Here is a 13,154-nt window from a genome sequence, read left to right on the forward strand (position 1 = left end):
TGAATAGGCAATATTGTTTATTGCCAAATGAAGTTAACCTGTGCCCTCAAACTAATTGTAAACTGCCCATTGAGCTGAAGTCTCTTTCTTATGTTGCTAATGATTAGAAATCACAAAGAAAAGAGGACATGAACATTAAAAGAAATTCTACCAAGCAAAGGCAAAGGAAGTGGAGAGTACACCTAAACACACCTAAGAGGTCATTCTGTTAGTGAGTTAGGATGGGAGGCTCCAGCCCCCAATGGGGGACCAACACACAGCAAACAAAATCATTGTCTTTTCCAGCACTGTCGATGAGGAACTTACCTGTATTCCAGAACTCCAGGTAGAAAAAAAACAAGTAAATTTCCCAAATTATTCTAACTGGTGATTCAACAGAATAGTGTAAGTTACTGTTTAGTTTCTGTTCTCCACACACCCCTGAGGTCCAAGTCATGCACAAACCACACATAGAATTGAGAGAGCATTATTGAACAGCTAGCAACTTCCTCACAGAGAACATGGCTGGGGATGCTGGGAGCTGTGTGAGCTAAAGAGCATGCAAGGTAAACAGGATGAGCAGCTAAGGCCCTTCCACTGCTTTTTACTGCTCTCCTACACTTCTATCTATCTATCTATCTATCGATCGATCTATCGATCTATCTATCATCTATTGAATATATACATATTCTATACCCCCAATCACATGAATCTACCAAGCTACCATTACCCCAAACAATCTCTCTTGGGTAAATATAAATCACACAACTGGCAATTAAAGGTTTACAAGGTGGATGGTTAAGAATCTTTATCATGAGTACGGGTTAGAGAAAAAGTCAGATGGACTGAGGCTATGATTCTAGGAAAGAGACTACGTTAGTGGTAATGTCTAGGTGTTAAATGTGTGCACTTTCTTGGACAATAAACAAAGCAAAACAAAACAAAAAACCAAAAAGAAAAACAAGCAAAAGAGTGCAGTCAACAGTGGCGGCCTAGGCTCTCCAGTGTCCAATTAGGAAGCATGATAAATGACTTGTAAGGTCGTTCCCCCCACTGGTTTGTGGAGGATATGAGCTGACAACTCTCAGCGGAGTCCCGTGAGGAGTCGGCAGGCTCCTCTCCTACATCTGGAACAAGTGAACACCTTAAATTGGAATTCCAATCTCATTATGTCATGCTGTGTTCTTACTTGGCAGGTGTGTTTCTGCACAGCAGTATACAAGGGGAGATGTAAGGTGGGATGGATGACTCGGAGCTTTCTCCATAGCCGTGCTTGCCTAGTTTAACTCCTACGAAGATGTTGTGGTGGTGAAAGAGCATGGTGAAGACTGGGCGACTGGATAAGGGAAGTGGATACTGAGCTCAAGCCGCACAGACTCCATTTCCAGTGTCTTTGTGGTGTTTGCATGGCTGCTAACCAATATCTGGAAGTGAATGTTAGTATTGTTTAAACTTTGTCTTTGGTTTTGTTTGAATGATGTCAAGAAAGAATATAGAGTACAAAGTGACTCTTGAAAAGAGTTGTAGAGAAAGAAAAAAAAATCCAGAAACAGATATAAGGAATAAGAATTAGAGATGACACAGAAGGGGACTAAGGACAGACTAAAATTAAGTTTTATGTTTGGGTTTCTAAGGTATCACATTTGTCATGGACTGGGATTGAACTAATCATTTTAATGCTTAGAAGACTATGCATTTCGTCTGTGGGGGGAGGGGTGTCGAAGAGGTAGCTCAGGGCCTTTTGCATGTCAAATACTCTATCATGGAGTAGATTCTTAGTCTCCTTTCTTCTTCTTCTTCATTGTAATTAGTGCTACTTCCTTTAAGGATTCTATACTCTGTTCTGGACCCTAGAGCTAAGCTTCCGAAGAAAAGATACTTGATGGTTGTACCCAGTAATACTTGCTAAATGTCCCAGGAGAAAAGCACCAAGGTAAGCTTTGTTAGGGATGCACTCAAGAAACTGGGGAGTCTGCCTGTCAGCCTCTGTCCCTTCAACATCCCGTCTTCTCAGTCTTTGGGGCAGGCCGCCAATAATTTTCATTGTAAGTCTCATGGAGCTCTTCGGAGGCAGTTTTATTCCTTTTAATTAAAAAGACAAGGCTGCCAATTACTTAAACTTAATCCCCAAATGTAATTGTTACTTTGAAAGATTTTTTTTCCTTCATCAAGCTCATCTAAGAGCAATATTTCCATCAAATTAAAATTTAGTGGAAGCATGGATTTTCAAAAATATATTCATTTTCAAATCCCTGCTGCCTCTAGAAATCCAAATAGCCTAGCAAGGGAGATCACTAGGTGAAGGTTGACTAGCATAGCCCAACCCCAGCTTGGAAAACAGGAAGAGGCCTTAGAGGGGTCTTTAGCATTTTCTGATCAATAAACTAATGCTATAGGAGTTTTTAGGCATTTGGCTTGAAGCTAAATGTAAATTCAAAGAGAAATTACCCATTTAAAGAAGGCTGTCAATAAATTTCAGGTTGAGTCTTGGTAGCAAAGTTTGACAGGAACAGTTGAGGAAGTAGCAGAGAAAGAACAGGAGGGTGAGGGGAAAGGGGTCAGGCTAAAATGGAGATAGGGTCTCACTATTACAGTTGGCTCTAAATTACTGGATGTTGACAAGTGAATTATTGGTTTCAGTGAAACACTGGGTATGACTTTCACTTGGTTCTTCAGAAGTTAAAAAAATTGTGAGAAAGACTCTTATTTCCAGTAAAAGATCCATAGCATCAAGTATTATGGTCAATTTTTAATTATTTTCATTTGCTTAATCATGGCCCATGATTTTTGCTGTAACTTTGTTTTGACATGGATATTTAAGTTCCATCATTAAAAATAAGATGGTTGTATCCTGTTAGCCATTAGGAAGAGTCTGCCTACCTCAGGGGTAGAATCTTTAGATTGATGGCTGTGGATTACTTTAATACATGTCACATAGTGTATGATCATGATCAGTGTCTCTAAAGTGCAATATTATGACAGTGGTAAAAAAAAAACCCACAATACAAAAATGAAACATATCTTATATTTGGCCTTGAGATGCTTCTACTTCTAAACTTCTCAACAGTACGAGGATTTAAGATATCCTTAGAATCTATAACACTTCAAATGATAACAAAACCATAATGAATTCACATCTCCTTGGATATCCATGCAAAATGACACAAGTGTACCTTTTAAAGACAGTACTTTTAAAAAAAAGCATAGAAAATATGTGCATTTGAATATGAGTATTTTAAATTCAGTATGCTTTCTTTCTATGAACTTAAAGCTCTTTTTTAATAAGTTATTGAAGATACTACTTTGAACTTACAGGCATGAAAAATATAATTTCTTTCCCATTTCACAGTTGGAAAAACTGAATTACAGAGAACAATGCCAGTAATTATCCATGATTAATGGAGGTGTGTATGTAAATCAGTCTGAATAAGTGTGTGAAATTAAATGTGCTGATGCCAGATAGTTCTTCCTCCGTGCCTTTTTTTTTTAAAAAAAAGAGGATGAATGCTTTCAAATAAATCTGTGTGAGTCAAGCAAACATCTCTCTCACTCTCTCTCTTCTACCCCCCTCTCTCTCTCTCTGTTTGGTATATTTGAAAATGAACTTAGAAAATACATGTGGATACTAAACTGTCATGAATTTTAAGTCTGGTAATATGTACAAAAATTAAAAAATTCATCAGACAGGTGTATATCTAAGGAATATTATGAGTGCAGAGGTAATATACCATACTCGTGGGATTGTATTCCAAGTAGTTGCTTGATCATTAAACCATGTGGGAGGGGTAGGGTGGATACGTACATGACAGAAAATGGAACAATGAAGCTTGTGGAGATTGGTTTAGGAAGGAGGAAGTTGGTGAAGAACAGTGACAGAAGGGGTGAATCTGATCAAGGTACATTGTACACATATATGAAAATGTCAAAATGAAATCACCTTGTATAACTAACTGTTGCTAATCAAAATGTATGAGAAAAAGGATGGGAGAAAGTGCATACTGCTTTCTTAGGGTTATGGGGATTGATTGAGTTAATATAAGTCAAAGATCTTATACCTCTCGGTAAAAGAGCAACCTATTAAAGATGTTAGCAATGGTTATTATATTAGTGGCATTGTTGTTATTTAAGGAGCTATAAAGGAGCATTTTCTATGATTTCCAGGATGATATTCTATAAAAAGTAAATGAAATTCTAGGGATTATCCAGTGATCTTTATAGCATGGGATAGATTGAGGGTTTTCCTATTTTCCCATTCCTAGGAGCAGGGCTATCTGCTCCTTTACTGATGGTAGGCCTACCTATAAGAACACCACTCTCCCTATAAGAGAAAATATACCAGGCTGACTTCAAATGTATGCAAGCTTGGTTTGTTTGTTGGTTGGATTCTAATTCTTTCCCAAGTTTAATTCTGGGGTGGTGGTTGTTTTGTTTTGAGAGAGCTTTAGACAGCTGTATTAATCATGCAAACCCAGCCATGTGCAATGTGTTTTATCAATGGAAAAACAGCAACTGATTGGCAAACAGCTGTGCACAGACCCAGTGCAATGCCTGAACCTGGAAGATAATCTCCACATTTCCCAAACCCACTCGCCACACGGGGTTAGTGATTGGAAAGGCTGTTCACTTGGGGGAAATAATCAGATGGGAGGCAAATAAGTGAGACAGAGTTCAGGGAGTTGTTTTTTTTTTTTGTTGTTGGTGGTGTTTTGTTTTTGTTTTTGTTTTTAAGAAACAGTGATGGAGCCTAGAGAGCCAGGCGCTCAAGGGAACTTTTGGCTGGAGAGCTGTTAAAACAAAACAATGGCGGTTTGTCCTTGTCCTTTTCCCTTCTCTCACTTGATTCTTAGCTTTCTGAGACTGGTTTCACCACCTTATCCTGAACCTATAACCCTTCTCAATGTGAAGGCCTCATGAAGAAGGCCCATGCACAAGGAAGCGGACGGGGAGACTTTTATCCATGCCCAGACTTCTGAGGGCCCAGGAAGTAAGGTGAAGAAATAACAAGCTAGAAAAGTTTCCTCAGACATTTCTAGATGGCTCTTTACTCATTTTACAATTCAGTGGACTTTCTGCAGCAGTAGAGTTGGGGGTGGGGAGGGGAGGGGAGGGGGATGGAGGAGAGTGTATTTATGCAAATATATGCAATTTGGGAATCATTTTCCGAATGAATAAACCTAATTTAAAATTAATGGGATAAAAACTTCTATCAGAAACAGATCAAGGCTGGAATACTACTTATTTTCCTTATTTTTTTTCTATGTATCTTTTAAAGTATGGAATAAGGAAGTGTGTGTGTGTGTGTGTGTGTGTGTGTGTGTGTGGTGTGTGTGTGTGTGTGTGTGTGTGTGTCTGGCACAGGAGCAAAGGACATTTGGGACAATTTCTAATTGGCCACATCCAATACATATTACTCTTTGGTGTGATTCCAACATTATTATCATCACTGCAGAAAATCAAGCAAGATGAGGATGGAAACCCTAGGGAAATGCATTTGATTTATTGAGCCTTGTTTTGGCTTAATCACAGCTTAAGGGGGTTTAGGGCTACATTCTTGCTGATGCTCAGCAGTGCATCCTCTGTTGGCCTGATGGGTATGGAGCACTGAGAAGAAAGACAACCCTTCAGTGAGAAGTGTTGACAAAGAAGGAGCCGAAGTGAAATCTGAATGTGAGGAGAGGAGGAAGTTCTTTTTTTTTAATCATGGGAGGGCAGAAAGGAATCTTTATGACTTTCTGCTGTCAAGACACCTTAAGGGAAAATAGCGTTATGATATTCAGTGTACACCTGAGAAAATGGAACCAGGTAACTTGGGAAGATTAATGGGATTTGGAGAGATGGAGAGAATGATGAACGGGGTGACACTGATGAAGATACATTATACTCATGAATTGTTCTGTTAAATGGAAATCCCTTTGTACAACTACTCAAGGATAATAAAATATATTTAAAAAAATCTTAGGGACATTAGTTGGTCCAAAATTCTTCTGACCATTTATTACAAACAATTGCTGATGGACATGTTAACATTTTGGGAATAAATTAGAAACAAAATATGAATTTGATTAAATGAGAGAGTCTTACATTATACTTATAAAGACAGACTTTATATAACTATTTAGATACTAAATTGGCAACCAAGGGAAAGTGTATCTCACAGGATTGGTCATCTTGATTAGACAGAGGAGAAGGAAAAAAAGGGATTAAATCCCTAGAGGGTTAGAGTCTTGTGAAGAGCAGGGAATTTAAGAGGGGGCAGCCTCCCACACCAGCTATCCCAAATCCCCATGAACAGCTTTTCAATTTCCACTAGCAGAAGCCCAAAGTATTAGTAGTAAGAGAAACTATATTCTCTAAATCTATTGGATCTAAGAAAGCTAACTACAGTCTACCTATAACATAAAATCGAATGAGGGTCATTCTCCAATCAACAATTCAGTTTGTGGGCAATGGAAAGTTCAACATGCTCCATCTCTAGGCAAGCATGTGTTTCCATATCTGACAGCTGTCTTTTGTGAACAGTGTCTGGCTTCACTTTGTTCCATGTTACCTATGTCACAACATGCAATCAGATAAATATTTGAGCTTGTGGCTGCAGAACTCCCCTCACAGAGGGTAGCTAGAGAAATCATGATACCGTGCCATGCTCATCTTGGATGGGACACGACCTCTTTGAAAGTGCTATCCACTGGGATAACTGTGTATGTACGTGCTTTCCATATTAAGATATTTGCAAGATGGCAACACGATAAAATAGTGTCAATCTTTGCAGCAACACTAGAAGATAAATGTCTTAAAATAATTGTGGCATGTCAGGAATTCAAGATAGGGATATTTTCCACGAACACTAAATTTTGTGTCAAGTTTTAAAAGAATCAGGCACATTTTAACAGTTTTATTTTTAGTGGCTGGGATATGAAACAGATTTCATTAATGTTTTAGGAAGTTTTTTTTTTTACTCAACAGAGTTCTAAATTTTTATATTAAAATATTTAGATACTTCTTAAAATGTAATAATAAATTCTTTTATTAAGCTGTCTTATTGTTCCGGGAAACCTTGCAGTACCCATTTCAAATGTAATTAAAGTAAGTTTGCATATATGTGATAGCATATTTATGCAAAACATTGTATTATTGACATTCTGAATATCCATACTCAATTTTGGTCTAATTTTTAGCTTGGACAAGTGCTAATGGAACATGATCTTTCTTCAAACTTATGAAACAGCAGCTTTCCACCGTTAATTCTGAGCACATTTTCTTTATAGTGTAGATGATAATCTCATTTAATTGGATTTATTTTTTCCACACTAGGCCCTGCATGGCCTAGTTTCCATTTTTTTTCCTCAGGTCTTTGAGTGCTATTTGCAAATCACTTTTCTGGAATTTAATTTCAATGGTAGGTTAGTTTCATTTCAGATTTTTTTTTGTATTATTTTAATTTTATTTGCCAATTTGCCTTTAAATAGCCTTAAGCTAGAGAGTCTTGGCTGCGACTTGCATCTAAATGTGAAGTAGGAGGCACAATTCAATTTGGAAATGTAGAAGGTTTTATGAAAAAGAATACAGAACAACTACTTAAAAATCTTTTTTCCAAAGTAGTTATGTTAAAAAGAAAAAAAAATCCGTAAGTTGGCCAAGAATTTAAGGCAAAGTAGTATCCTTGTAATTTGGTTGAGTTTACCCTTGGACTTCAAATTCCAATAGTATAATTTTCCACCTGGAAGGCGGTGAGTGGACGCATTTGTAGTTTATGGAGTTAAAAAGGTAGAAAATGTAAGCAGCTGTTTTCCACATATGTGAGTGGTTTATAGTTAGCGATGATAAATACTGATTAAATACAAAGAATTGCTCTCAGGTACAGCATTGCCCAGCTGCTGACCAGCCTGAAATTAGTTCAGGTAACTCACATGTGTAATAGGGGTAGCACACTGTTTTTTGACTGTTCAACAGCAAAAACAAACAAACGAAAAACAAAAAAAAATTCTACTCTTTGTGACTGTTGTGTTATTGATGTTGGAGAATGACCCAGCAATAGATCTACAGTGACAGAAATCATACTGACCTTGAATGGGGTGGGGGATTGTGGGTAAAACACGCTCTAAAGGGGAAAAATGGTAAACAACATGGAGAGTTTCAATATATGCATATAAATTTTTCTGTTGTTCAGCCACTCACACAATTACAACACAGACGAATTCCCATGCCTCTAGGATCCTGTTTCTCATAAGGTGATTATTTGTTCTTTCTGTTAATACAAAAGCTTCAAAGAGAGGTTGTCAAGTAATTAAAACCACAACACCTTTTGAAAAAGTCTAACAAGAGTAAGAAGACTAGGTTAGATTGTGGTAACCTTCCAGGCCTTTTCTCTCTCCACTGGAACCATCTACGGCCAGGACTTTAGAACTTACACAGTGTAGAGGCTGTTTATAGAAAATACTGAAATCCAGGTGATGCAACTTGATCCTTCTGCTCATGACACATGGAAACTGTGGCTACTGACAGCTACTTTTTCTCCCTCAGCCACACAGCTCATCATCATTAGCCAAGTATCTTTAAAATTTATTTTTGGAAAAACTAACTCTACATCTCTGTTAGGTTTTTGTTTCCATATTAGTGAAGCTCCTGTAGGAGTCATGAGCAGGTAATTCATTTCTTGCAATCATACAGTTTTATTTTTAATCTGTTCCTTGTTCACACCCTTTTGATATAATACAATCTTGTGTGAAATTTGATAGCCAATCAAACTTGCTTCCTGATCCTTCCTGCTGAATTGTAAAAGAACTTCCCCTTTGAGCTCTGAGGTTTTATGCTTTCAAGTCTGTCACAGTTCTAAAGCAGGGCTACTGACTACAAATTGAATATGTTAATGGAACTTAGGTTATAAGGTACCCTTCATATTTCTTATTGAAAACCTAGGTTTAGCTCTAAATTCTCCCCTGACACTTTCATCAAGTAGAATGATGCATTATTTGCTACCTACCTCCAAACATCATAATGTAACACAATTAGCACTTTTTTTTTTTTTTTTGGGTCCGGTTGTGGGGCCTGAACTCTGGGCCCGGGCGATGTCCCTCAGCTCTTCAGTTCAAGGCTAGCGCTCTACTGCTTGAGCCACAGCACCACTTCCGGCTTTTTTCTTTTTGCTTATGTGGTGCTGAGGAATCGAACCCAGGGCCTCAGGCATGCAAGGCAAGCACTCTACCACTGGGCCACCTTCCCAGCCCGTAGTTTTGTTTTTTAAAAGGAAGGGAGGGTAAGAACTTTGGGCAAAGATGCTTGTCCTTTGACTGGGTGGGTCAACTTTTATTGTGGAGATCAAGTTTGTTCAGCACCTGATAGGGGGGTATGAAAACAGAGTATCACTGTTGACTCCAGCATTTCAACTGTGGCCTTTAGTTACTCCCTTATCTCTGAGCCCAATTTCTTTTTGTTTGTTTTTTGGCTAAATGAGTGGTTGGAGTGTGGGGTGGGATATTATTGGCTGATGGTTCTGGGTAACAGGAGAAACAACTCAATGAGCATCAAGATTTCAAGAGGAAGCATTTGAACTAAAGACACTTTATGATGAAGGCTGGAGTTGAGTGTAGGTTGTTTAAATTGAGATGTAATGAATATATTGACATATTTATGATTTATTTCCCAAATGGGTACCGCAGAAAAGTCCAATGGTCTTTCTGCAAGTCAGTCTCTTTGATGCCAACGCTTGAAATGCAAAGTAGTCCAAGTGCTCACTTACTTCTTTTGAATCCACACCAAGCCCTCAAACAAAGCTTGCACTAGTCTTTCAAACCACATGTTCAAACAGTAGCTAAGATTGTTTTATTATATGGCACTACAAGAATTTGTTTTAGAGCTCTTCCAAGTGTTATCTAGTATTGCTTAGTGCTGTGTGTTTAACCTCATGTTCCTAAAATAATCACTTAAAATTATTTCTAAAGAAGGGGGGGTTTGTTCTTTCTTTCTTTCTTTCTTTCTTTCTTTCTTTCTTTCTTTCTTTCTTTTTTTCTTTCTTTAATTTTTTTTTTTGGTTGGTCGTGGGGCTTGAACTCTGGGCCTGATGCTGTCCCTTAGCTCTTCAGCTCAAGGTTAGCACTCTACCATTTGAGCTATAGCACCATTTCCAGGGAGGGTGTGTTCTTATGATAAAATCTCATACTGCTAAGTTGCTTAGATTGTATTTAAAATGTACTCAATTATAGGTTTATAAGTTAGTAATCTTTTACAATTAAAAAAGAAATTCATAAAAACCCTAGCTCCTATATATGGCATGGTCAAATGTAGGTTTTTTAAAATATTTCTTCCCTTTGTATTGAAGAGCTTGAAAATACCTTACTAATCCATACATTTCTCTAAAGAGGAGGGACCTGATTAGACTACTCTTTACCAGGTGCAAAGAACCCTCAAGCTACTCATCTAAAATACTAGTTGAGAATCTTTAGTCATTCAGTAGACCCAAGAATTCTAATGGTAGGTAACAAGAAGGGAAGTAGGTGGTAGCAGAGGTAGTGCTCTTGGCTCTAAAGGAAAAGAACAGTTTTAAGCCAGTAGTTTTTAAACCTCATTAAGTGAAAAAGAAAGGAATGAAATGTCTGCAAGCTATATCTCCTGATATTTTTACCTTCTCGCTGGAATTAGACTACCCAAGCACTGTCTTTCTTAGGTGAACTAGTTCTATAATGTCGGAGTCATGGGTACACAGCAAGCTTGTCATGATGACTTAATGAGTTTGTGTATGGAAAGCATTAAGTATATGTACATACTATGGAATGTGCTGTGAGCACTCAATTGGTAGAATGACTTATCACTCCTTTTTTTCCCCCTTTCCCTCTCACTAACACTGACTTAACATAAGCACCCAAACAAGAAGAACCTACACCTTTGTGATTACTCCTCAGTCACCAGGGTGGAAATAAATTTTGTTGTATCTGATAATGGATCTTCTCTGGACATCACCAGAAATCCAAGTCTCCATTTGTGTCTCTCTCTCTCTCTCTCTCTCTCTCACACACACACACACACACACTCACTCACCTGTCTGACAAAGACTAAGGAGATAAAACCCTGCCCAAAAATACTATCACTGTGGGATGACACATTAAGAAAAAATATGTAACGTAATACCGAGCCCAGTGATGAAGGAAAATATATAAAAAGCATTACTTGACTCCACAGACTTAAGTAGTGCTTGGCAGAGTGTTAGAACATCCAACAAAAAAGAAAATGAGGAAGAAATGCTTCCAGTAGCTGAAGAATAAATGATTATCAATAGAATGTGTTCTTGCACTCCTGGTCAATTATTTTGACCCCCCCTCCTACCCTTTGGAGATCAATATTTGAATAGAGAGTGGAGAAGTGTATGTATGAATTACGTTGCTAAGGGCAAATGCTCTTAAATTAACACTGCAAAACAGTCAGCATGTCACTGTGGTAGGCCCGACTGAAAAAGTGCTGACCCACCAAGGATGAATAATTGAATCATCGTGAACTCTTCAGGGGCTCTGGCTCTGGTCCGGTCCTGCTGCTGCTTCTGTCTGGCAGCGGTGGCTTACCAGCTGCCACATCTACTCTGGACTGGCGTGGTCAGCAGAGCACCCTGCTGAAGCACACTGCTCCTTCAGGGCCTCAGGCTGCAGACACCTCCTCTCAACACTGCACTGTGGGAGAGGGCCACCAACACCACTTGCATGGAGATTCCTTCTTCCCCGCAGCACCATTTACCTTGAATCGAAGCAATGGGCAATCCATTCCATATATGCACTTTCTTTTTCCTTTGCTTTCCATTTTCTCCTTTCCTCTCTCCATCTCTTTCTTTTTCTTTTCTCTCTCCTTCCATCCTTCCTTCCTCCCTTCTTTATCTCTGACTTCCTCTCCTTCTTCCTCTCCCTGTCCCCCACCTGCCCTAGGGTCCTGAATGAGCTGTGCTACCATAAAGCTTCATCTTTAGGATTTCAGCTCTGGAGGTGGCAATGACGTGCCTCCCACATCTAATTAATGGATCTGGGATGCATGGCTACCATTCTTATTGCAAAAGAACAAAAGATTCCCCTCCCCTTGCCCCTAGAATGTTCAAAATTAAGCTTAGTGTCTAATTATGAACAGGACAGTTGACCCATTATTTTTCTATATTTTAATAGTTCCTTGCCTAATGACCTTTTATATCATAGTCTTCGGTAACTATAGCATCTATTAACTTTACCAGAAGGTAGGAATGCAATTCCAAGCCCAATGTGGCTGCATATTTATGCAGCTAAATGAGGAACGAATGCCTGAGAGGGCTGCTGTGGGGAGGGCAGTGTGGGACCGCTGAGGGGTAGCATGTCATTAATCACTGCACCATAAAATACATAATTAAGAATGACTTCTTCCAAATTATCAAGGGCATTCTAGTTCCCCGACTATCAGTTTACAAAAGAAATTTAACAGAATTCTTCCTGTATGTATATGCCAGTACTGAAGTTTAAACTCATGGCCGAGAGATGTTGCAAAGCTATTTTGCCCAAAGCTTGTACTTTATTCCTTAGGCGACACTTCCACTTCTGACTTTTGGCTGGTGAATTGGAGATAAGAGTTTCATGGTTTGGGTTATTGGTTGCTTTTGAACCATGCTTCTCAAATCTCAGCCTCTTAAATATCTAGTATTACAGGTGTGAGCCACCAGCATCCATCCAGCTTGATGTTTTCCTAATTTCATTAAGTCCTTTAGTGACAAGACAGTGGCATTATAAGTCTCAAGACTGACTTTCACTACCTCAGTCATATATCTTCATTATCTTTCACCCAGTCCAAGCTCTGCTCTCTCGATTCCAAGTCTTCTATCTTTCTACTCTCCTTTCTCTTCATCTTTCTCAGTCTAGAGGCACCATTTTATTTATTCTTAGCATATATCTTATTTTCCATGTGATGAGGAAAACACATTTCAATGCAATTGTATGTTTAATCACTTTTTAAAACCAAACCAGTTGTCCCAGTCTTCTATTCTTCAGTCATTTAAAACCTTCTTGTTAGGTGTAAGCTGTTCTAGCTAAAGTTCTCTTAGCTTTGTCAGAATCTTGAATTCATATTTGAGGCTGGTTTTTGTCCATACTTGTCAAATCCTTACTGTGAGGGATCAATCGTGCTACATTTCTTAATATATATGATCCCAAGTGTCTATGGTTATTGATGTCTTTGGTTGA

The 13,154-nt window shown here is 38.5% G+C and overlaps 1 protein-coding gene across 2 annotated transcripts in view; it reads right to left on the bottom strand.

The window, feature by feature from the left end:
- The window catches only part of Lsamp (limbic system-associated membrane protein), a 600,188-nt gene that overhangs the window by 15,513 nt on the left and 571,521 nt on the right, over positions 1 to 13,154 (bottom strand). Inside the window, exon 7 of one of the 2 annotated variants that reach the window (XM_013028532.1) lies at positions 8,042 to 8,077. The exons of the other annotated variant lie outside the window; for it this stretch is intronic. Coding sequence (XP_012883986.1) covers positions 8,042 to 8,077 — 36 coding nt within the window. The remainder of the gene's footprint in view (positions 1 to 8,041; positions 8,078 to 13,154) is intronic. 2 annotated transcript variants of the gene reach the window in all.

Source organism: Dipodomys ordii, unplaced genomic scaffold (genome assembly GCF_000151885.1).
Source record: "Dipodomys ordii isolate 6190 unplaced genomic scaffold, Dord_2.0 Scaffold111, whole genome shotgun sequence".
In the NCBI taxonomy this organism is placed as follows: domain Eukaryota; kingdom Metazoa; phylum Chordata; class Mammalia; order Rodentia; family Heteromyidae; genus Dipodomys; species Dipodomys ordii.